Raw genomic sequence first — 25,347 nt, 5'->3', positions numbered from 1 at the left:
GAGAGAGAGAGAGAGAGAGAGAGAGAGAGAGAGAGAGAGAGAGGAAGGAAAGGAAGTGCCTGTGACGACGTAAAGGTCCTCGTGAGTCATTTGTTACTGTCAAATCGCCGTCCGTGTTGTCCAGAAATGATACGGAACTTGTACTGTACCTGCGCACTCGTCCCGGCTGTGGTATCAAATCTACTTTTAACAAGCGTACCCGCGGTGTTTCTCTGAGATCGTTATTGTGATCGTTAGAGGGTTACGTGGTCCGGTGTGAGGAGTTCGACTAGTAATGCCTTCGAAGATAAAGGTCTGTTTGACAACAACAATGAAGCATAGTATGGACAATGACGAAGTATGATGATAAGAGCGAACGATAAATCAGAGAGAGACAGCGATCGCGCGAGATAAGTCGCGCCTGAATGAAAGTCGGGTCACGAGAGAAAGAGAGAGAGAGAGAGCGCAAACAATGATAATTACAGCGCGTACATTGAAGCGCGCGCATCTCTCTTTAAACACACCTATACTTACTTCTCGTTTAACTGTTTCGAATCGATCATCGGCGCGCGGCCGCGCGCCGAGATACACGACCGCCCGCTACGATTGTACGCCTACATGCGTAGATATATATTTACACTTGCATACGTTTATACGTTTAACAAATACATATATTTTCATTTTTCAACAATAACACGATCGCGCGCCTTTCCGTTCGCGTTCTGCGACGAGACGGACAATCGAGACAGTAACGGAATCCTCCGATTGAGATTACATCTACGTATGGCGGCGCACGCGCGCGCGCGATTCGAGATGGACGCGGGTTACACCGTGGAGAAAGTCGGAAGAGGAAGGAGCCTCGGCGCGCGTCCATCTCTGACTCGCGCGTCGACGTGAAGACGCTGAAGGAAACGCCAACGCGGTCCGAAAAACGTGAGGTGACCTCGAGCTGCCGAGGTATCGCCGCGTCCCGACGACGATGGTGAGCGCGTCGCGTTTTCGGCCAAGAGACTCGCCCAGTCGTCTTCTTCTTTTTTTAAAAAAATAAAAAGGAATTGTCGTTATGTACACGTGTGTGTATATAATATCTGCATCTTATTAATTACATTTGAAAACTATCGTTCTTTTTTTTTTTCAATTAATACTTTCTTTTGTAGTTTCGAGGGACATTTTCCCCATATAATAAATTTATTTTTTTCCCTCCGCTCATGAGGACGATGGACGAGTCGCCAAGCCGCGAATACGCCGCGAGATCTTTTCAGTGCGGAAACGGCGAAGCGATCTATGAACAAATTGGAATTTAGAATATGTGCGTTTTGTACAGCCAAACCAGGTTAGCGGCGCGGGCTTCGTGCCTCAGCACCACGCGGATGTAGAGTCCACCTGCTCCTTCGACTGGCTGGACCCCCGGTTGTTGTTGCTGCCGCAATGGCTGTTGCTGTCGCGGTTCTATCAGTCGCGGTTCCTTCTTCGGTCGTTTCTCATCTTCCTGCCGCGCTGGCGTCTCCGTTTGCTGCTGTTGTTGCTCCGCGGGCGGTTCTTGACGCACCTCCTCCACGGGTCGCGTCTCTTGGGTTCTTTGCTCTTCCTCTTCACGTGGTTGCACTTGTTCACCTCCTTCCGGCAGCCGCGGTATTTGTTTGTCCTTACGCTGCAGTTGCGGCTGTTGCTCGTTCTGCTTCTGACGCTCGGCTTGCTTCTCGATTTCCTTCTTTCGTTTTTCTAATTTCTTCCGCAGCTCAACTTCGTCCTGCTCTAGTTTCCGCTGTAGTTGCTGTTCTTCCTGCTCCAGCTTTCGCTGAAGCGCTCCTTCCTCTCGTTCAAACTTGCGCCGGAGCTGTTGTTCCTCATGCTCCAGCTTACGCTGCAATTGCTGTTGTTCTTGTTGCAGCTTTCGTTGTAATTGCAATTCTCTATCCTTCTCTATTTTTTGGCGCACCTGCTGCTGCAGGTGGCCCGGCTCTTTTCGTTGCGGCTGCGCTTCTTTTCGTTTCTGTTCCTCTGTTTGTGTCTGCTGTATCTGCTGTTGCTGTACTTGCTGCTGCTGCTGCTGCTGCTGCTGCTGCTGTTGCTGTTCCACTTGCGTCTCCTGCTGAAGATCCTTTCGACGCTGCGGCTGAGGCGATTCCTGCGGGCGCTGTGACTGACACGGTTCCTGCTCTATTTGAGTTTCCTGCTCTTGCTGTTGCTTCTGTAGCTGCTCAAGCTGCTGCAGTTGCACCAGCGCTCGCTCCTTCTGTTCCTTCTCCTGCACGACAACATCCTCCACCGTCACCGTCACTACCGCTGCTCCCTCGTAGGTGCCGCAAATATCCTCGCGTCGAGGCTCATCCGAAACGGCCGCAATCTGTGCGGCCGTGGCCTGAGGTTAGTTGCTACCAGAATGCTGTTTCTGATCAGATCCGCCATCGGAGCCGCTCGAGCTCAGAGTCGTATTGCTGCCGTACGGATCCAGCGATGACTGGACCGACATGCTGCGGCCCTGCCTCCTCACTCTGTGGGGGGAGAGTTTCCTGGGGTCGACACTGGTTGGGTCTGCCTGCAACAAATTCCCTCATAAAAAAACTACCCGCGTCCTCGTGACTCGCGAGCTCGCGTCGTGAGATTCTTTTATTTTTCATTTATTTATTAGTCTTGTTTTCAGGACGGAGCGTGGATATGGAAAACGCAACGCGCACCTGATAAGCCAATGCGTTCATAATGATCTCTGGCGGCACAAGACCCAATGGGTTTACCTCCTGCATCAACACGGTGGCTGGAATCTTGTGAAATTGGATATACTCGATAAAGTTGCCGATCACGTCCTTCAATGGTGTATTCTGATTGTTGTCGCAGTACTTTTTACTCCACATCAGCGCGGCCTGAAAGTCAGAAGTTATGTTAAATGAATTAGATGAATTAGAATTGAACAAGAGGACTAAAGAGTTAAAATATAAATCACGAATGCGTTTGTGACGAAATTACTTGAAATTTTGTGAATTCATCCGCGCGTAGTTCCTCTCTGGCGAGGATCAGGCGGACAACGTGTTGCGGCAACAGCGTGAAGGATCCTAAGTTCAACACCTCGTTACCGTGTTCGTCGACAAACTCCAGTACCTAAAAAAGAATTGCATGAGATGATATGCAATCGATTGCAATACCAAAAATTGTATGTTTCATGCCGAATATCTTAATAAAATTTTGTTCCGCAGAACGTGAAATCATACATTCTTTCAACTGACTTCATGAACGTGATCAAGAATATAACATAAAAATATAAACGTTTCACTTATTAAATTAGATATTTAAAGATAACGAGATATCTATCATTGAGTCTAATTAAAGAAATAATATATTCCGGAAGTGTGTTATCCGCGAGAAATTATCAGGTCCACCAAGAATCCGCGAATTTCATCACAAACGACAAAGAGTGTTATCTACCACCGTTAACGCGAAGACTTACGCAATCGTCTGCGAGTGAAGGAAAGCGCTTCTTGCGGAAATCAAAAGATGAGAACAGAACTATTCTCAGATTTAGACTCCCGATATGCAGTCGAACGCGCTCATACCTTTTGCACCAACGACTTTGTACACTTATATTGAATATAACGCTCCGCCGAGGCCAACAGAGCACAGACGGTGTCGACGGTTATGCAGCACTGAACGAAGCCGGCGCAGGCTCGCCTGAGCTCGTCCAATCCGTAATAATCAGCGGCGTTCATTACACCTGCAAGCACAAATTGCATTAACGAGTAATCAATCCATAAAACGTCAGTTGGACGCGGGAAAACATTCGACGTGTATCTTTCGCAGAATTATTTCTCGCGAGCTTCTATTCGCTACCCGATAATAGAAGAACCGCCGCTGATTTTCATCCGCGCAGCATATAACAAACGTTCCAATAAATTTGTCGAGCTCATGAATACTTAACAAACGTACCGAGCAGAGTCCTGGGTTGCAGTGTCACACATCCCGTGTGGATGTACTCGATCAGTTGGCGGAAGACATCGGGCTCGAACTCCTCGATAATCAACGTGTGATGCTGATTCGACTGCGGCTACGGCACAAAAGCGAAATGCGAATATCGCCGCGAAGGGACGCGGATATTCGGAATGTTGAAGCTTGAATCGGATAACCGTGCTAAGCGACTCTTACGGGAGTTCTTGGGGATTGGAACACTCTGATAGATTAAATTTATTCATTAGAAGGAAGACAGGAGGACGATTGTCTGTTTCTCTGTTAGCAGATTTCTGTAAAATACGTACACTTTTACATTTTACTGAGAAACGATATAGGGATTAATTGTTCGACCAAATTGAATTTCCTCAATTTCGCACTGTTGATAATCTTTCGTGCGCCTTTGTAATTCGCGCAGTTATTAAAGATAAATTTCTTTTCGTAAATATAACAAGTATCAGGTGGTAGGGAATTACTTATTGCATAGAAAGGAGTTGTATGTCATTACATACAACTACTACGTATTTCACTTTCATTAAACGATTAATTAATCTTATCTAATATTTCTACGATCTCGTGCAGATTTCCGTGCGTGTGCTAATACGCCACGTGTGAAATACGTATGAGCCTCAATTATTTTCATCGATCAAGGGTTTTATTAGAAGATTGTGAATTTCTCGCTATTTTAATTATAACGCAATAGTATTTTTGTTTAGGTGCAGAATTTCGTCGTTAAACTACTGTGCATTTTAACATCATTAAGAAGATAAGTAAAAAACTATCTCATCTAACTCTAACAACCAAACGAACATATTTACGCGTTAGATTCGTTAATTCTCAGACAAATTTATATTTCCCGTTTGCATAGTTTAAAATCGCGCTCTATAATTTATTTTGTATTCCTCTGGTCAAAATTAGAACTTATGTTCGCTTGACTGATTGAGCAAAGTGAATAATCGTGACGAGCTATTTAATATAATGAGAACCTTAACGTGCCAATCTACAACTATTGTGGACATAGTGACTACGAGAATATACAGTCCAAAATCGGTCATGCAGAAATCCAGATGCGGAGCTAACGTTTCACGCAATCGTAACCGTACGAATTCTACTGGACGGACGTTCGAGCACAAGTCTCGAGAATAGTTATCTTCGGCAACAGAAGCAATTGCGCGCAAAGAACAATCGAGATGAAGGGAAGTGCTTGGTCAAGTTAGAGAGTCAAGGCAAACATCTACTTGTCATACACCGATCTCAGATGGTCACCTACGCGAGCGCTACTAAGAAGGAAGTATCTAAGGAAGTAAGAAAGTAAGGAATGAAAACGGCACCTAAGGAGGCATCTAATGCAAATGCCTCGCGGAGGCAGAGCCAAAAATGCAGAGAGCGGAAAAACGCAGCGGAGAAAAAAGAAGAGGAGAGGAGAGGACACGCAGAAAGTTTCGATTAAAACAGTGCGAATTGGAAAGATCGAGAAGGACAAAGGAAGACGAGAGATGGACACGATCTCGATTTGCGTGTAAAATTGTACGAAAAAGTGACGTTCAAAGTACCTCTTGGATGGGAGCCAGTTGCTGCGTGAACCCTGACCGCTATATGACACAAATGTACACTTACTATTTCCAGTCTGGTAAATACGGGATATTCGTTTCGGCGACGGTCACGATTGATATGCAAGGCGTCCTGGAGGAAGCCGAGGACTCGTCATTTTGTTGAGACAAGTTCGACATTCCTAATTTTAATGACTAATTAATATGGTCGAAGGGACTGATTTTTTCTTCGATTCGTTTCGCGCAAACGAAAATAATTCTCAGGGACGCCTTGTACATATCAAACGCGTTCGCCTCTTTCGAAATTGCCCTATCTATTTTATACATGTACAATATGTACAATATGATTTTCCCCCGAGAAATAGGAGAAAGAAAGAATCGAATATCGACTCGTCGGTCGTGCGTCGCCTATCTCATACGCGCATACTGGCTTCCCGCAAAATGAACTGATCCAGTAGAATAAGTCGCGCGGTAGCAAATATTTTGGCACAGTCGGGAAGAAATTCCTCGCGCGCAATACAGGAATCGGTGACACGTCATCGTGATTATCATCGTGTCGCGTCGCGACTGTATTTATACTTTTCTTGACTGATCGACTGATGACCGAGCGTACCTGTTGCGCTGCGTTTTGCAGATTCAACAACGGCTCGGAGCTGCGTTTGAGGAAGAGCCGGATCTTGTTCTCGCGCGCCGGCGGCTCTTTCTTACGTTGCGGGCTCGGCGCTTGGTACAGCATCTTGTGGAAGACCCTGCAAGAGTCGCGGCAGGAAGTGAAAAAGTTCAAATTCGCCGTCAACGGCGTGATAGACGCTGTGCAATACGGAGTTCATCGCTCTTTCTGCGTGCTTCTGCCACAAACCTGCTTCTGGCCGCGAGCACGGCCTTCACGGCGCAGACGGGCTCCCGGGTGTCGCCGACGAGGAAGGTCACGTCGCAAAGTTCCGGCATGCTCGCAAGAAACTTCATGTCCTCCGCCAGGCCAGTCTTATTCTCGAAGGTCGAGTAGTCCGACTCGTCCACCACCCCCGATCCTGAAGCCTCCGGCATCGGGCCCATGCTCTCCTGCGATTTATTTCGTAGGAGTATCGAGATTCATTCGTTAGAGTTTCGCTTGATTCTCTAATTAAATCCTCAAACAATTCGTTCAATTTCGTGATTGGAAAACTCAAAGCAAGAGCGACGTTCAGACAACATAAACTTCTAAGAGATATCTTAAGGATATCCAAAAGACGTGACAAAATTCTATTTTCTTTAGACGTCTCTTACATATTTTTCAGACGATTTTTCAGGTATTTTTTTAGAAACTCATGCTATCTGGGCGTTTCTTTCGCCGCGGTAAGTATATTATTTACGATATTTTACAAAATGTAAAACGAAAGCACACTTTGTTAAATGAAGAATTTGCTCTATAATAATTACGTTATGTAAGTATCGCGCAGGCTTTAATAAAAATATCGTGGCCTTTGAGCGCGTCGCGCGGGTCTCTCTCTCTCTGTGTGTGTGTGTGTGTGTGTGAAGGGACATATAAAAAAGTGTGCATATAAAAAACGAATCTTTCATCTATAAACGATTATTTACAGGATTCCTGTGTTCTCTTGTGTGTATGTTTGACCAGAGTTACGTGCGCAATCAACGAGACGAAATAACACCTCGTATTAAAAAAGACACGGTAAAGCGTAGACGCTTTTATCGCGAGACGAAGAATTGTCCGCAGGCTTGTCGACGAGCATCCCTCGGCGTCCTACCCCCTTTAACGCAATCTCCATCTACGACGCAGTTAGCGCACTTGTTTAAAGTAAGGCTCGCCGCGTCGTGCTTGGAAAAATAGCGCGGACGCGCCTCGACCCCGCTCATTATTCCTGCCAATAACGTCTCATGCTTAATTACCGTCGCATATTGTCGCGACAAATAACGACCGCCTCGAAAAGACATCGCGAGGAAAATGGTATTGCGACGTATCGCTCTTGTCGATCTCACTTTCGCTACCAGATGTTGGGTCCGCGTCACAGTATTAAAGCAAGAAACATAAATACATGAATGTAAAAATCGTTAAAAGTAGAGGGCTGGAAGCGAAGAGCTGTTAAAGAGAACGAAGGGAACGATAACGGGTGTCGAAGAAGAAGTGAACACGAAGAGGCAATGTGCCCCGATATGAAGGCAAGTGTTACCTGTTGCTTTGGTCCCGGAGCCTCTTCGCTTGCCGGGCTGTTCTTGCCCCGAAAAAACACTTTTAACTCACTTCTCGAATGTCCCCGATGAAACCAGTCGAACGTTAGCTGGACAGCAGAATTCGCGGGTGAGGAATGCGCAAAAAATTTTATCGCGTACATACGAGTCGAGCGAACGAACAAAGTAAAATCTTCAGAAGAAGCAATCGATCGCGTAGATCGAGCACGCTTTCTCTCTCGTTAACAAGTATTCTCTACTGATGGGCAATGGCATAGTCTAAGAAATCGAAAGACTAGAGAGCTCCCATGAATTATAGCATAAAGCATAAATAAAACAACAGCTATTCGTCGACGCGCTGACGAGAATCGCCAACCGAACGCGACAGTATGCGAATTACCTTTGCGAGATCCGTAGACGCGTAGCGCAACGGATCGATCCGCCGGTTCCGATCGATACCGCGATACCGCGGAAGCGCGATCGCGATGGATTTCCGGTGCGCAAGACGCGTTCGTGCTATCTCTTTCCAGCGGAAGGGACCGATTTCCGCGGCGGAGGACGATGAACGCGAAAGCGTGTGTGACGTCCGGACTGCCGTCGCCGCCTCCGTATGATGTTTGTCCTGACGCAAGCGGCGACGCGAGCTTTGGCGCGTGGGCGTCGCGACGCGTTGCTCCGAGGGCGAGCGAGAGACAGAGAGTGAGAGTGACAGAAACAGAAAACAGAGAGAGAAAGAGAGACACGAGAACTTCCGCCGCGAGCGGCTGGCTAGAACGGAAATCACGGACACGGGGGTTGTGGAAGACGTCCGCGCGGCTTTCGCTCCGAGGGAGAGCTGAGACGCGGAAGACACGTCGCGGAGATCCGTGTGAATGGACGTCGAGACGCGGCCGAAGAGAGTGAGAGCGAGCACACAGAGAGCGCGGAGTCTCTGGACGAGCAGAGGTGCACGAAATGCAGAGCTTCCTGTCGATGAAGCGTCGACGGGGCGTCGTGAAGCGCCTGCGTCACGTCGGACGCCGATCGAATTCCGCGGATGAGGCTTCTGCGCCGGCTCGACCCGGAGGACCTCTCTCTTCCCCGATGGAACAGAAGGAGAATTCTGAGCGAGGGACGGATATCCTTGGGGCCGATTGATTAAATATCACCTGCCAGATAGTTTGGTCTGATGCCCGCGGCGCCTTCCCCTAATGACGTCGCCTTTGATTTTCGATGGAGATGAGTAGGACGCGGTGATCGGCGCGACGCGGAGTAGCTGAACACCATGGCTCCAGATTAAAGATTCTTTTTTCTCAGTTTTGCATAATATTTCCGCGAATTATAAGGTATATCGATCAAGTTATGCAGTCTATACAATAATTTCCAAGCGTAATCTACACCTGTTCGATTTCTGTTCTGACAGGATAGACCTGTCGGCTAACTGATACTTATTTAATTGATATCTAGTTTCTTTTTTCTTCAACTGTAAATATTGTTATTCTGCTTCGAGCAATTCTGAGGAACGAAAGCTCGCACCAACATCAAATTTATATTTTTACAAGTATCGATTGATTTCATTGAGAACGTCGAATTAATTAATAATATTATATTCGATGTGTGCATTGTGATACACGCTTGCTCGTATGAATGTCTTCTACAAGGAATATCTCTGAGAAAAATACGTTGTACTGTTTAAAACACAAGTTTTCCAGAATTTGCTTCCAGACCCGATATTTTCTACACATCTCGTGCGTACTTTCAACGAGCCATCCGAAACGCGAGCAACGAAAGTGAAGGTAAACGCGAACTCCGCTCCATGTGACTAATCCGGGTCAAGCTCAAAATCTGCCGCTGTGGATCGGACTCATCCGTGTCGGTGAAGGAACTTTCGTCCCTCTCCGGGCTGCACTATCTTTCTCTTCTAATCAATACGACTCGACGGTGCCGCAACAAGTAGCAAGACGGCTAGAAAAGGCGTAAGAGAGATACGCAACCGCGATGTTTTCGAACTGTTTGCAGAAATTTCGCGAGTCTACCGGTCCGCGTGGACCGTATTGTTCGTGATGAACGAAACCGCCGACAAGTCGGGCGGTACTACTCACGTGGTAAACGATTATTTTCAATTATTATTGATTCTAACGACCTGCGGTCGCGCGCAAGCATTCGTGCTCCTTTCGCAGCATTATCCGGAAATTAAGAATATCCTTCGATATTTCCGCGAACGGGATAGTTTTCAATGTGCACCTCTTCGTTGATCCTCAACGTTCCCGGTCTTCTTCTCTTCGGGGACAAATCCTAAAATCTACAAACAAGGCTCGAGTCGTCGCTTTGTGATGCTTCCCAGTGCGGACGCACTCCGTCCAAGTTTCGTATCGCGACGAAGAAACCACCCTCGTAGAATTCCTCGTCCCTTTTTGCCCGAGTGGAGTCCCTCGCACAGCGACATGCGCCTCCTGTATCGGCGAGGCACGCCTGCGCGAGAATAACGAGCGACTTCGTTCTTGTTCACGTAGCAGCGGCAACCCTCGATAATTGTTAAACGGCTCGATAGACAGGGCTGTGGCCGTCGTCGTCGCGACGAATGGAAATCCCCTCGACCGGGAGAACACTTTCTCTCCCCGTCCTGCCGGACGAACTCGGCATGCAAGAGTACACGTTGCCCCGCTGAATGAGCCCGGCGAAGTCGCGACGACGCCTACCCTCGTGCGCCGCGATGTCGTTATCAGATTTTTCCGGCGTGATTATTGATCCCTGACGTCGTTTACCTTGCGCCTCGAAACCTGGCCGGGACTCGTGGGCGACCGGAATCGGGTCAAGGCTGGCTGGAACTGTGTCGCGTTCCATTTCCACGCGGCGCTTCATCCTCGCGAAGAGAATTCTATTTATACTTTCGCTCGAAACCTCGCGTCGTCCTTGAGTATCTCCACGTCGTATGCAGTGGTGCGCATATCGCCTTTTAATTAACTAACGGTTATCTCTGACACGTCTAGAAAATATTTCTGATCGTTTGGAGGTAAGAATTCCTAATCGTTTAGAGATAATGATGATAATTAAATATAATGATAATTATTTCTAAATGATTTTACAACGTTTCGACTTCGTTTGAGGCGTCGAGGTCGGGATTAAGTACGAGACGGCGTAGCGGGTTGGCGGAAATGCGTCGATAACATAAAACAACATCGATTTATTCAACACAAATACTTGCACGTTATGATAGAGGTTCGTAGTAATGATAATCATGATAATAATATTCATATATACACGAAATAAGGCACGTTCGATATTACATTAATTAAACGCGTGCGTCCCGGCGGCGTAGCGGTCGCGTTACTCACATTTATCGTTTTTTCTTCTTCTTTAATTATTACTATCAATCGTCCTGCTTCCCTCACGATATGCAACGTCCTTACCAAATGTAGAAAATGTCATATGCATATATATATATATGTATAATCTGTATAAACTTGTCCTCTCTTTCGTGTCTCGAGCGAACCATTCGGCGGATTGCGAGACGGATTCGCCTCGCGGCTAAGCGAGGCATTCTCCGTCCACAATCGCATTTCCTCGCCCTGCACAACATTATCCGACGTCTCGCATTGGCAAAACCGCGGCCTCCGCAAACTCGTTTATATCCTTAAGATTAGAACCGCTAATTAGAGACATATCTAATTAAGCACACACTCGTACACGGATTAGTTTAAACTCGTTGCTTCTTTCTCTCCCTCTTACTCTCTTCCCTTCTTTCTTCCTTCTTCCAGCGGAATACTTTACACGATTAAACTGTCTCGACGCACAACTCACGACCTTCACGACTAATTAATGCGCGAAAACGCGAATCCGAACATATCGCGAATCCCTCGATCTCTCTTCTTGCGACCTGCGAACTCATCTGCGTGTTTCGTCGATTTGCACGCGGTTCTACGTTCTGCACGTACTTCTAATCACAGTTCCTCTCCGAGAAATCGACACCTGAATTCCGTTCGCTACACTCTTCTCTTCCGAGAGAACGTCGCTCTTGCATCTGAATTCAACGGAGAAGGGAAAGATATGTGTTTCAGAGAGATGGAAAGATGATATGCTTCAAAGTGCTTCGAACGATGGAACTCGCATAGAGAAAGAAATTCGGAAAAAAGAGAACGAACGATGATACGCGGACAAACGCCTTCGCGAAAGTGACGATCGTCCGCTGATATTTGCGATTTCGTTGGCACGCAGAAATCATGTTCACGGATCGCGCCTCGAGTCGGACGAATCCGCGAGAATGAACGGAAGGAACGATCGTCTGGAGTCGCGCGCTCGCGTTGATCCCAACGTGGATCAGGGAGAACATCTTGTGAATGTTTCAGCACGCGTTTCGCAAGTGACAGAAGAACCAACGCGTCCGTCGACGACGTTGAATCGCTTCGCGCGCGCTCCCTATCTTTATACGAAGACTGTGTGTGTATTTACTCCCACGATCGGTTTCGTATATACGCGATATGTAGTTAAAGTTTCAAGAAAAGACCCACATTCTTCTAAAGAGCGTATTATTTCTTCTCATCGTGGAGTATTTCGCACGGCGGGCTCACGCGCGGTCGAGCTGACGATTGCCAGTCACCTCGCCGAGTCGTCGCAATTTCGCCCGCGGTAATCGACAACTCGTACACGCGTGTCCGCGCTCCCCTTAAATTTACTTAGGCGGTACTTATATCCTGAACTGGCATCAAGACATCGTATCTTACACGAATGTACAAACGAAATCGAACGAGAATCGCCTGTGCCTCCTCGGAATGTGCTTTCGCCGCTCCTCCCTTACATTTATTTTCCTTCTCTGCGTTTTCCCGACTACCTTACACGAGTATCCTAAATTAAGAACTAAAAACGGAGAAAATACAATCTTTTTGTCGCGCGACTTTGACGCGTGGAAACGTCGCCGTCTTCATCTCTCTTGCTCTCTCGTCGTTGTTCTCGCGAGAAGAACAGTCACAAGAGGTAAAGAGAGATTACGGGCGATTGACAAGTGCTATCGTCGCGACGAGTGGTCGAATCGTCGACTAGGCGACGCGTGGCGCACGTCCGACGATTGTCTCGGACGTGTGGAATGATGTTTAGCAGTACGATCGAGATATTACATTTCGTATACGTGTTTGCGCACTAATGAGATGGACAGAGTCGGGAGGAATCGTCTCCGTCCGAGTGGCGGTGAATAAATCGCGCGCGGTCTCGCCCTCACGACTCCCCGGCTACCTGCACCTCAAGGAATCCCCACATAATCGGGCAGACGACTCACAAGATAAACCGCCGGTGATAAAGCCCGATTAGACGGGCGCGCGAGCCGTTGCGTGAGTATAACGCAGTTATTTTAACGCAACAGTGCGTCAAGGGACTTGTAACTCTTCTCGCGCTCCCTTCGAACGTCGCACCGGCTTTCTCACGGCTTTCTTCAACAGAGGGAGAGAACTCGACGGAAGGACTCGACCATACGGATATATCGTCTAATACGATCTCCTTAAATCATTCGGCACACGCGAGTACAAGTTCTCCCGAACGGCGCGCCACTTACGTGCTCGCCACGTTAATTGCGTGCGAGGTTAGTCGCGACAGCGGTGCGATCTCGGGATATGGATATTTCAAAATTTGGCACTTGACTGTTGTCTTCTAAAAGGATCAATGACGACTGTCGTTGGGCACGCTTGTTCGGACTCGTCCAAGACGCTCTGGAGAGTTTGCGTTCGCGAAAACTCTTGGATACGAGAACCGCGACGGGCGGATAACCGAGGAGACGGATAGAGAAGCGAACCACCGCTCGTCGCCTGGGCAGACAATCGACGACGATTTGCTTTCGTGAGGATCGACGATGGCGCGCAACGGGTAATCGCGCTTCCTGGATCCTCGCGAAAGCATGGACGATCGGCGAACGAAAGTGACGATCGAGAGGTCTGCGCGATACGGTCGATACGGTCACGTTCGTTCACGATCCTCTTTTGCTATCTCGGGCCGCCGATCTGTCTCTTTCTTTTGCTTGCGATAAATCTGTTAGCTTCTTTTTCTCTTTCTTTTTAGGATTACGACATAGAGAACTGAGGCCGAGACGCGGCTGACTTGAGCCGCTGCGCGTCGTCGCTCTCTCAGTGGAGACATACATATGTATAATCTATAATTTAACCTTAAATGCGCTGTATTTCTCGAGTAAAAAATTCTCTAAGCATATTGTTCTCGCGAGTGTGTTTCGTTGCATCACGATCCGCCGCTTTTCGTCGTTTCACGGTCCGTATAGTCTCGATCTCTTCCACTGATTTCGGAAGAGATGGCCAGGCTCTTCCTCTCCAATTTCCGTGGCAGCGCGCGATACGTCAAGTATCGAGAAATTGCACCGGCCGAACTCGCACTCGGCGATCGTCCGTGGCGATCTTGCTCGGACGAGCGGCGCCCGACGATGGGATTCCGCGATCTCGCTAGCCACGTGATTTATCTGCCGAAGCGGGTCTTGGCGATCGAGTATCGTTTGCGCGGCAGCCAGGAGTTTCTGGCGACGCGCTCGAAGCCCTGGCCGAAATTGCGCGAGTGACGGCGCGAGAAGGCGCGGTATCATAGCTTCGACGGGTCGTAATTCTCAAAGGACCACTTCTGTTTCGACGCGTTCGGCAAGCATTCCTCCATCACCAGCTGCTGCTTGCTCTCCGTGATAGCCAGACACTTGTCGCTGCTGCCGTGCCTGATCTGATTAGTCTGAAAGTGAAAAATACCAAGTTTTGATCGAGTTTCCTTTTTTCCCTTTTTGTTAACTTGATTTGTTCTCGCAAAATTGAGTATTGGCGGTAGTCGTTTGAAACTTGTCCTCCACGTGAGACAGATATGAATTTAGAGTTCAAGTGAACTTTTCATTTGAATCATTCAGTATGCGTGCGATTACATCTGTAATCTATAATTCAACTGAAAAATTCAAATCTAGCCCTGAACTCAGAGCTGAGCATTTTACGCGCAAATTTCATGTAACGACTATTAATTAACGAGAGAGACTGAAGCAATTTAATCAGAATTAATTGCGTTAAAGTCGCAGAGAGACGCCAGAGCTGTATGATGTCTCATAGCGATTCGTAAAGGAAATTTACCGGCTCCAGGCTCGGAATCGTGATTTAGGATTCTTACCCGACGCGTTACATTCAATTAGCGAAATACAGTGGAGAGATGAGCCATTACCTGAGAATCGTACATCCATAGCTGATTCCCTTTACCCCCGTGGCAAGGATAGAGGATGACGTCGCTACCGCTGTAGTCCAAGCACGACTCGTCTCGGCGGATCTCACCCGTCTTGCTGAGCATCCAGTACTGCGATAAACGATCTCAATTAGCGCGTCCGGGACTTGATGGTCGCGCAGGCTTGCCTATGACCCGACGGTTCTGACAGATGTCGCGGGAGAAACAATTCCGCGCGCCGGCAACGTTCGAACGATTGATCAGAGAGAGAGAAAGAGAGAGGGAATCTCTCTTTATCTAATAAAATCGAGATACGAATGTCAGAGCTGTAAAAAAAAGAGAAAAAAAATCGACGCGAATGATACGTCGCGCATTTAATGGTGCGCTCGGCAACAATAAATTCCTAACGATCCCTTTTTTAAAGCGTCCCCGCGGCCGTATTATCGTGATCCGTCAAACAACGATATTACCTGCCGGGGATATTTGCAAAACGCGCACCGCGGGGATGCGAAAAATCGCGCGATGCATTTAATCCGTCGCATTGCACGTACGCGTACGTTTGCGTGCCCCAGCGGGACTCGGAAAAAAAGGGACGCACGTTCCGTGAATATTACTGCGCGCGAGTGCACGGCAATTGTGGACGCGAATTTTCGCGGTGTAACGCAGGACGGCCGATCGATTACGCGCGCCGCTTGCTAAATAACTTGTCCCGACAATCGGGCGCGAGTGTGCGACCAACAGTTATTCACCGCGGGCGATGCGCTGCGCTGTGCTGCGCTTCGCCTCGCGCACCAAGCTGAGCGCGGCGTGTTCGAGGTAGGCGCGTTAAAGCGAGCCACGTCCATAATGAGCGGCGATCGTCGATAATCGAGTCCGCTGGTCCTCGAAATTGCACTCATCTGACCGGGCGCCGGTTGTTTGTGCAATTCCAGCCGCCTGGAATTGACAGCGAACGAGCTGACGAGCCGCTCGCGTCGCCCATAAAGGCCCCTCCGATTGCTAAAATTGCAAATTCGTTCCAGTGTTCCTGACTCGAGATGTCCGTTTGACACCGGGCAGACACAAAGACGCGAGTGAGCTAAATTCGCGAGAAATTGCTCAGCCATTTTTCTCTCCTCTTTTCTGGACGGCCGAATGAACGGTCCTCGCGATTCGCAATGACCTAACGCTAACTTAATACGGGAAACGGGGGCGGACGGTGAATCTCGGGCCAGCTGCTGTCAGAACCGTCGGCTCGACAATATAGTGTTTTCAAGTGCTTTACAAGTATAATTAGGGAACAGCGGGTTTGGGATAACGAGAAGCAAGCATTTGAGTCGCGCACATGCGTCATCAAGCATTTGGTTGGCCATGCACGACCTGCGTTCCATTCTGCCTGAAACTCTCAAATCGGAGCGCGCAGCACGCGCTTTGGCCGCGATATGATACAAGCGCGCGCGCGTGCGCCCGCGTCGCTCTTCTATTACATATCGCATGCTCATCCGCGCCGTTCTTTGCACAGCGCGAGGGACAGAGGAAGAAGAAATGTTAGAAAACGTTGTCGCGCGGGAAATACAGTTGTCGACTCGCGCGAGTAGAGTTCCGCATTGTCGCGCGAGCTTGATAATTACAGCGTGACGCGGAACGACGTTGATATCAAACGCGATCCCGGGGGCGCATAATGCCGATGATAATTCCGTACACGCACGGCCCGGATCCGCATTGTAGTAGGCCATAAACGGCCGGCTCGGCCCACCGCAACGGCTATCTCCCACGATGCACTCGCCTTCCATCCGATGTGATACGATTATTCATCTTCCATCATCCGCGATCGCGGGTGATCCCGGATCTGGGAGGCCGGCGGCGGCAGCAGATAGATAGATAGATAGAAAGAGGGAGCGGGGCCGTGGCAGCAGTTCGCTGCGACTTTATCAGCGTCACCCGGGCGACGACCGAAAGCGTAATTGCCGTGAAACCGCGGCTTAATTGCGAGGGCAAACAGCTAAATTAAAGCGACGCTTTACCGAACTAAGCAAGCACCGACTGATTGTGTTTTTGGTTGTAACCGGTCGCCACGGTTGTTAAACGCTTCCGTGTGCACACGTGTGTGTCGTCGGTGGACGAGCGACAGCAACAGTCGCGTCGCGTCGCGCGGACGCGTGCCGCGTTCCGTGTGGGTGGCTTTAATAACAGACCGCGTCGACCGAACGAATGCAAGAAACGAGATAAAGCGCGAATTTACCGCGATTTGCGCGCGCGAATCGCGCTCGATAGTCGCGCCGTGTCGGCACGAGTGCGAGCTCGCTAATGAAATTGCCAACGTTATTTTTTACGCGCCGATTATTGCGATGTAGTCGAGGTAGTTCGGCCAAAAGAGCTGCCTCTGGATGACTCTTTAAACGTACGCGGTTCGCTTTTTTTTACATCGCGTCATCGCTTCGACCTAAAATTCCATAATAAACTGCGGAAAATGTACACGCGCGGAGAGAATATTACAGCTATAATATATACGGCATATAAATAGATTTTCAAGTCACGAACAGAATGTCAATAGAGTTTATCTTGCTAAGAAACTTTAAATTTTTTGTGGTATAAGTTTCCATTTCTGGTAGTGTAGGTAGCGTACATGAGATGAGAGAATAACAAATTGAAACAGAATGTCGATATGTTCTTCATTTATAAAATTGCGCGGATTTGCGTGTATGTAACTGCGATATGTACAAAATATGTTAAGTATCTCTGAAAAAACGTCAAAAAGATAGATAACACGGTTTGATCGTCGAATATACGCGGCTCTGGGTTTCTCATGCAGCTCTTTTCATTCGTCCTTGGACAATAACGCGCGAATCACGGCGCGAATGGGGCGAGATCAGCGATTAAATCAACGGTAGCGGATATCAGCGTGAGAAATAAGACGATAAACCCGCGGCGAGTAACCCCGGTGTACCAAAAGGCAGGCGATTTAGGTCATCGTGCCGAGGGGGGTAGGTAGCGGGGACGTGGATTGATGAGCACCTGCACCAGATTAGCGACGCTGCTAATTACGCCGAAATGCGGCGCGATTAGCGGCGAGTTAGCGTGCACGCGAGCGAGAATAGGCGTTTACCGAGGATCGACTTTTGTACAGATCGCAAGATCCTGGGCGCTCGCAACGCCCGAGAGAGCCGCGTATTAAAACAACCCCCTGCACCTGTCGTCCCATCTTTCACCAATTCAACCGATTAGAGAAACCCCAGAAGGATTAATTTGGTTCATTGATGAATTTTTCATCGTTCCCATTCAACGAGACGATTTATTCACACGGTTTCATTCCTCGTGTACCTGATTGCCGCCTTGGCGGTGACAGGGATACAAGCCCACCGGCTGATGCAGATCTTCGGATTTCCCCGGTGAATCTATACATATGCCGCTAGCGACCTGCCTTATCTGCGTTCAGAATTTCACACGATTAGTGCCGGGATAAAGACTCGCGCGCTCGTAGTAGTAGTAGTACTAGTCGTCGTCGTCGTCGTGGCTCGAAATTCGCGACGATGATTTCGTGCACGATCGTGCACGATTTACCTCTCGCACTCGCAGCACTATGTACGAGAATCCAAGCAGCTGGAAGCGCGCGAACGCACATGGCACATGGAACGAATGCGCTCGCTCGCGCGATTAGAGGGGCACTCTCGCGGGCTGCACCCTCCCGCCATTGGGCCAACACAACGCGCGGATAGTGCGGGTCGATATTGCCGATGAGACGGAAACTCGATTTTCTAGTAATTTGGTATGTAGCTGCGATTAGCTCCGCCACGGCGGCGAAATTATGGCTCGCGTCCCGCTGCGTGTTCGCGCGCGAGCACACACTCCGCTCCGCGCGCGCGATCCGTGCGCAATGTTTACCCGCGTGTGCACAGGTATTATACGATAATAATTAGGCCGCATACCGACGGCTCGCGACCGCTAACAAGCGCTGTCATTTTGCGGCTGGAAGCGACGAACGATCGTGTATCCAGCGGCAGAATGATATTGATTATCGTAGTATCATGGAGTCGCGCACTTGCCAGCTCAAACGACTCATCGACTCCGAACAATCCTGTGCCATTAAAGGATTTGGATTGATCTATACGTTTTAGGTAATACGTGGAGAAGGAATATCAGTTGAATTAATGCGACAATAGCACGAATAAATGCGTTTTGGTCGAGGAATGCAGAATTTCTGGTCCTGGTGAAACAAAATCGCTTCTTAAGAAACAGAAACTCTGTTTCCTTCAACTAAAATATGTTTAGTTGTGTTACTTGAACGGAATAAATTTATAAATTTATAAATTTCCATCAAACAATACGCGGAGAAGAAGATTGGTTGAAGCAACATGACAATGACACAACTAAATTGCGTTTTTGTTGAGAGAAACATGATTTCTGATTCTTCAGAATTTGGTTTTTAAGAATTAGAAATTCTGTTTCTTTCAACCAGAAGAACCAAATTTAGGTCTCAAGAATCGAAAAATCTGTTTGCTTCGAGCGAAATGCATTTGATAGTGTTATTGTCACATTAATAATTTAACCAATTTTCTTTCTCCATGTGATCTCGCACGGAATGACAGTCTTTTTCATTTTCCCCGTCGGCGTTTCTTCGCGAGCTATCAGTTTCGACGCTGCGACGCGACCGTCAGCTCGAAAACTGGCGGGTGTTCGATGCTTTGAAATATGCTGAGAAAACTGCATTTCCAAGTGGCGGCCACGACGACGAAGAAACTTCGAAGGTCGGACGCGCTCCGCGGGCGAAAGTCGTGTTTCCGTCTCGAAGCATTCAGGAATGCATACACGGCGACCTCGCGCATATCAAGCACGGACAGGCGCGGGGAACAACAGTGCGCTTGCTCGCGGGGCCAGGAAATTTCTTCTGGCTCTCTGGCAATGTCTATTATACCTGATTTCCGCCCTGTTGATGGCAGGGATACAATCCGCACGGCTTGTGCATGTCGGCCTTGCGCGCCGGTGAGTCCAAGCAGATATTACCGCCCGCGCCGAGGTTTCGAATCTGTTTGTTATTGGCGATCGTTGCGAAACATTAGTGAATGAGAGCCACCGTATTGTAATTATCCGAGAATAAATCGCGCACAGACTAATAACGAGCATGTCGTTAAAGAGAGGTGAACAAAGCACCGTCGACAGTGCGATATTTCCACGTTGGAGTTTCGTAAAAGCTTCTACGTATATGACTGCGTGCTGGTATGCATTCGAAAATAACAGTATAATGTATGTCAACGTTGCTTTATCATCTCAATATATCACGCTACTAAAAAAATATCTATTTAGGTCACACGGTGTATCTGCAAAAATAATGAAAAATTATAACAGAGTTAGCTACCAATAGTTCACTTTCACTGCGTCACATTTTGTCATTCCTTATCACAACTGTGGCCTCTGCTGCTCTCTGAAATAGAATATGGGGTGAAAAGCCGGGCGCTCCCCTTAACACGGGATAATTATTTCTTCCTTTTTTTCCAGCCCTTCGCCGAGCACAGATTCGCAGCATGCTCGCGGAAAGGCAGGACTGCGCGCGAACCGCGGCGGGTCGCGCTCCCTATTTTTCAGATAGACGAGAACAAATAGAAAATGAGCTCTGGCCGTATTTTGCTCGGTCCGACGCGCCTGTAGTCGCGGCTGACTACGTGCGTGTGCGTTATATGCGAGTATGTCTGTTGTCTGTCTATTTATGCTATGTATGTGCGTGTGCATAAGTGTATCTGTGAGATACGTCGCGGGGTGGTATATGCCAGCGATTCGTGTGTGTACGCGCGCGTGTGTGCGCCCTGCGTATAACAGCAGGTGCATCCAGTTACGGAGCTCGGTCAGCAGTCCTGATTCCGCCGCATGCAAGAATTCTGTGGTCGTTGCAGTTTCAACGTGAACATCTTCATCCCCTTGTCACCCCGCCGGTCCTGCGCCACATCCCGGCGCTTCGCCGGCTCGTGGAAGTCGTTCTCGTTGTCGAGGCGTCCTCTTCTCGTCGTGGAGCGAGCGGAATAAAAACTCGTGATTTATGGACGGCGGGGCCGCGTCCCGGGACTCGATAAAATTTCAGAAGGCACCGGCGTCGACATTATTAAAGGCATCCTCGAAGGCTCTTAGTGAACTCAATGAGAAATGTGATCCGGTATTTAGACAACTTTATGGTCTCGCGTTACTTTCAACTCCGGGGGTAATGAACATCACGGTGAAAGAGTCACGAGTTCTGGATATTTTTCGAATTTTGCAGTGTTATTTCAGAATCTACGATTTTAGAATACTTTTTGCACTCTCCTCCTCGCGCGATTTTTATTTGATATGTGGAAAGGAATGACTGCACGCTTTTAATGTCTTTTAATAGAGGTTGTCAGGAATATTATTGATAAAGTGGCGTGCAAGAGAGAGAGTGGTACGCGCGCGGAATATCACAGACGCTCCTCGTTAAAAAAAGATCCACTCGCGGGGTATGCGCGATCGGCGCGAGGGTTAAACAAAACCTCCCGCGCCGTCGCGTTTTTACTGCTCATTCCTATGCTGCGGTTGCGGAAAGCAGCCATGCAGTTAGAATGACTCAAAAGTCACGGAGAACATCCCCGGAGAAATGTACGCCCGCTCCGTGCACGTACGTAGAAACACGTGCACCCGAAATTATTCACATCGTGCGCGATTTCTGGACCGTCGTGGAGTCGTGTGAACTATAAATCCAGTCATCCCTTCTCCGCCGCGATAGGGAGGCCGGGGCGTGATTTAGTCCGGTTCCACGGAAGCAAATAGAGAGCAAAAAGAAGAGGGAGAGTAAGGATAGAAAAGAGAGAGATGGAAACACAGTGAAGGAGCCGCAAAGGTGACAAATCCAGACCGGAAGACGGGAAAGGAGGTAAGTTCCGCCGTTGGCGCGCGAATGGAATTGTTATTTTGTGTATGTCGTCAAGCGATTCTGAAAAATCTTCTCTCTCTCGTTTTCCCCCCTTATCGTGGAACCGTACCGAGTTGCCGATAACGTGCGTTAGCGGGAGTGACGAAGAGGCGCGGCCGGAATTTCGATTCTGTCGGAAAATGGGAATTCTGATTTCCTCAAGAGATCTTAGACGAGTGTTATCCGTCCCTTGAAGCGCCTATCTATGTACATCGTGTTCGCAAATTCTTTGGATCCGCGCAAAAGAATGCTGGTATTTGATAGCGGATAAATAATTTGTGATATAACTTTCCGCATATTTTGGATATATTAAAAATTCCAAAGGCCGAGTAGTTTTGAGGAACTATGGTAGCTAAAAATTCGTACACCCAAAGTACGGTCGTGCGCGGCAGCATCCGAATCGATAAAACGCATGGATGAAACGGACGTTGCAACGCAACGTCCAGATCGCATCGAGTCGTCTTTCTCCGCGTCCTGCGGAATGACACGAACGGAAGTTATGTTGCGCGTGGTGTCATCGCTGGCCAAAGATTACACGAGCGAGTAAATTCGTGAGCGACGGCTGATGCAACACTATCTTTCATATGGATGGTATGTGCCAATTTTCTCGGCGCAGCGACAACGCAGGGAGACAAAGAGATAAATAAAAACAAGGCAGAGAGAGAAAGAGAGAGAGAGAGAGAGAAAGAGAGAGAGACAAGAGAAAGAATGCAGGAGAGTAACGAATACATCCGTGTTCCCGAATAATTCAAATCGGCAAAAACATGACGGTGCCGCGGACACGCCGGGCAACTTACGCGGCGAAATTGTTATTTCGCGTATGGCGCGGACCGCATTCCAAAGTACGCTCGCGGCCGCGTGAATGCTTCTTCCCGAAAATGTGCACCCATCCTTTATACATTCCTCCTTTTTCCATCGCTTTTTCTGCGATGCTTTCTTGTAGTTTCCCTATTCCGCCCGCTTGCGGATGCCACTGTGTCAGTGTACATGGACAGAGATGGAGATAGAGGGAGAGAGAAGGAGAGGGAGAGAGAGAACGACAGAAAAGAAAGAGAGAGAGCACGGAAAAACGCATTCCTTGCTCTATCTCGGGAAAACGTGAGTGGATCGCAACAAACGACAAGCCGGCCAAGGGGTGTAGACGAGGCGGAGGGCAACGGGAGGGCTTGGTCGATAATATCCGAGCCCTCCAACGATTCTGGGTTCTGTTGCTTTTTATTATCATGTTCGATCGGAATATTGCCTTCATACGGCGGAATACGCGTATACGCGTGTCATAGATGGAATGGCGGCGGCGCGAAATTGCGACTCGGCAGGATCACGGTGTGGCGTACACGCCGGCGATCTCGGGTGTTTTGTGTCTCGTGAAACAATACGACAGTGCGATTTGTGCCCGAATAAACGTATACGCTGTGTGCGAATGTTTTATACTTTGTTTCGACAAATGTTGTATATCGCCGAGTGCAATAAGGCGCAATGAGATGTTCCGGTCTCTCTCTTTCTCTCTCTCTCTCCCTTTTTTTCTGTTTATTTTCGCGATGGAAACAATCGAACGTAATGCGATAAGAGAGAAATGCATCGCTATCGGCTTATCTTCTATTCCAAGCGCCATTACGGCATTATTATATAATTTTCAACGAGATTCTCGGATGCTTCGTGTTCAATTGCGCCTTGTTTCTCTACGCGCGATGGAAAAATGAAGGAAATTTAACGAATTCCGGGTATGCTATTCGAAACTCTTGCAAACATACACCAGTTATCCTTCGAGAATAACATACTCGAAGGACGGCTGCGGATATCTCCTTGAAAAGTTAAAACTCGAGATACCGCTCTTAGCACTCGCGCCAGCGAGAGTCGATAACGGCTTGCCCGATCTCGTTAATAGAAGGATCATCTTGCGAATTACATCGTGCTTAAAGCTCTCGTCAGAGAGACCCGTCAAACTCACCGCGACAGGAGTACAGATGATATTTCGCTGCCGGCGACCGATATTATGAGAAGCTGAAATATTTCCGCGATAACGCCGCGAAGCAACGAGTCGCGCGCTCGAAACTTAACCGGAATTTCCGGTACAACGAACTTTAGTGCGCTCGGTTATCTTACACGGCGTGCGCGGCCGCGCGCGCACGAAGATAGCGAGGATGAAGATGATCCTGATACGAGAAATCCAAGTGAAGTGTGAAGATAACGAGGCCAGGCCCCGAGACCGTGCACGGACGCGCGAAAAAGAGACAACGCCGGGGGTGAGAAGGTCGCCGCGAGCGGGACAGAGATAAATGAGGGGAAAGAGGGACGGGGCACGAAATATTTGAGTCGCGTGACACTGTGACGCGTGTAATGCAAGCCGAGGTTTAACCTCCGTTGAAGAAGTTCTTCGTACGTGTGTCAGCGGGGCTTGCCGCTCGGCTTTGAGCGTAGGGACCGGGGATGAAGAGATAATAGAATATATTATTCAATAACGCGAATAATTTGCAACGTAAACCAGATATCGCGCGAAAAGAACGAAATTTTGTGCGCGCGCGCGTGAGATATATATATATATATATATAATATAAAATCGATAGATATATCCCATTACACGCGTGAGAGAAAGAGATATATAATATAAAAATGATAGATATATTCCATTACACGATATACATCATTAGAGTCATGACAAGGATGTCTAATACCGTGGGAGTTGGATTTAATCAACACGGCTTGATTTCGTTATTCAAGATAAAAGTACTGATAGACGTTAATAACACTGGTAATTCTGTACATTTTTATTGACTTGGTTTTTAAATGCGAATATTTAAACTTTCAACGTACACGGGGAAAATATAAATTACAAAATTTTTGGACCATATAGAATTATGACTGAAATTATATATTTATTAAAAAATGTTATACACGTTTGATTTTTTGAAAAACATTTTATTTTAATTACTTTAATACTTTAATACTTTTTATATTAAATATCAGGTATCAGATCGTCAAATACGATTTTTATATATTAATTTGTACTACCATTTCAGTATAGTCTAATTTTATAAAAAGCAAATTTTATAAAAAAATGTAATTTTAACGTAATTTTTGCTACAATATTTTCTCCGTATAGAATACAGGCATATATTCAATGTACGTATACACATTCTCCATATTGAAAGTTGAAATATTCGTACTTAAAGACCAAAACAATAAGAATATCCAGAGTTAGATATTAGCGTTATTAGTGTCTAGGCATTGGTACTTCAGTGAGCCACTCTAGCGTGATGCGCGGTGTATTAGCGTGACGAACAAGTGGCGACAAAAATACACCGTAACTCACCCCTTAGCGCTAATTGGATCTTCCCCTCGTAGAGTGTTCCCTCCAAATATTCCTACTCTCAATGGAAAGTCTCCCTTTCTCTCTTTCTTGTTTTCTGCACTTTCGTCGACGTTACCGACGACGTGTCACACGGGCGGAATTTACATTCGCTCTGAGAGCACCGGCGAGGAAAAAAGGGCGACCTCGCACTCGTGGAGTGTTTTACTTTCTTCACGGGCGCGTTAAACGCGATCGCGGCGGCGGCAGTGGACGGTCGCGGGGTTAATGCACTGCTGTTGGCTCATGATAAAATTAAAGGAACAAAAGGAAATTGGGCGCGAGGACGTGGGAGAGGTAGCGGAATGATGAAGTATGAAATATTC

At 47.8% G+C, this 25,347-nt stretch overlaps 2 protein-coding genes across 6 annotated transcripts in view; both read right to left on the bottom strand.

Annotated features, from left to right (window-relative positions):
• Positions 1 to 6: 6 nt before the first annotated feature.
• LOC116845843 lies at positions 7 to 9,117 on the bottom strand. Its single transcript, XM_032818998.1, is given in 10 exon segments — positions 7 to 2,518; positions 2,658 to 2,840; positions 2,944 to 3,075; positions 3,528 to 3,685; positions 3,898 to 4,015; positions 5,469 to 5,507; positions 6,079 to 6,214; positions 6,325 to 6,527; positions 7,634 to 7,910; positions 8,032 to 9,117. Coding segments are annotated over 9 exon segments (2,370 nt in total). The 5' UTR covers positions 7,796 to 7,910; positions 8,032 to 9,117; the 3' UTR covers positions 7 to 1,279.
• A 1,657-nt stretch (positions 9,118 to 10,774) lies between these two features.
• LOC116845845 (putative polypeptide N-acetylgalactosaminyltransferase 9) overlaps positions 10,775 to 25,347 on the bottom strand; it is a 309,697-nt gene continuing 295,124 nt past the window's right edge. For 4 of the 5 annotated variants that reach the window (XM_032819001.1, XM_032819000.1, XM_032819002.1 and 1 more), the window contains 3 exons: positions 19,678 to 19,788; positions 14,790 to 14,918; positions 10,775 to 14,318 (listed from right to left, as the gene is read on the bottom strand). In XM_032819001.1, coding sequence (XP_032674892.1) covers positions 14,178 to 14,318; positions 14,790 to 14,918; positions 19,678 to 19,788 — 381 coding nt within the window. In that variant the 3' untranslated portion in view covers positions 10,775 to 14,177. Of the gene's footprint in view, positions 14,319 to 14,789; positions 14,919 to 18,086; positions 18,192 to 19,677; positions 19,789 to 25,347 lie in introns of all 5 variants that reach the window. The other variant, XM_032819004.1, reaches the window with a different exon arrangement.

The sequence above is a fragment of the Odontomachus brunneus genome, unplaced genomic scaffold (genome assembly GCF_010583005.1).
Source record: "Odontomachus brunneus isolate Ranch 3 - 2012 unplaced genomic scaffold, Obru_v1 Obru_scaffold_058, whole genome shotgun sequence".
Classification (NCBI taxonomy): domain Eukaryota; kingdom Metazoa; phylum Arthropoda; class Insecta; order Hymenoptera; family Formicidae; genus Odontomachus; species Odontomachus brunneus.
Note: the sequence above shows the minus strand (reverse complement) of the source record. Positions and strands in the feature narration are given on the sequence as shown.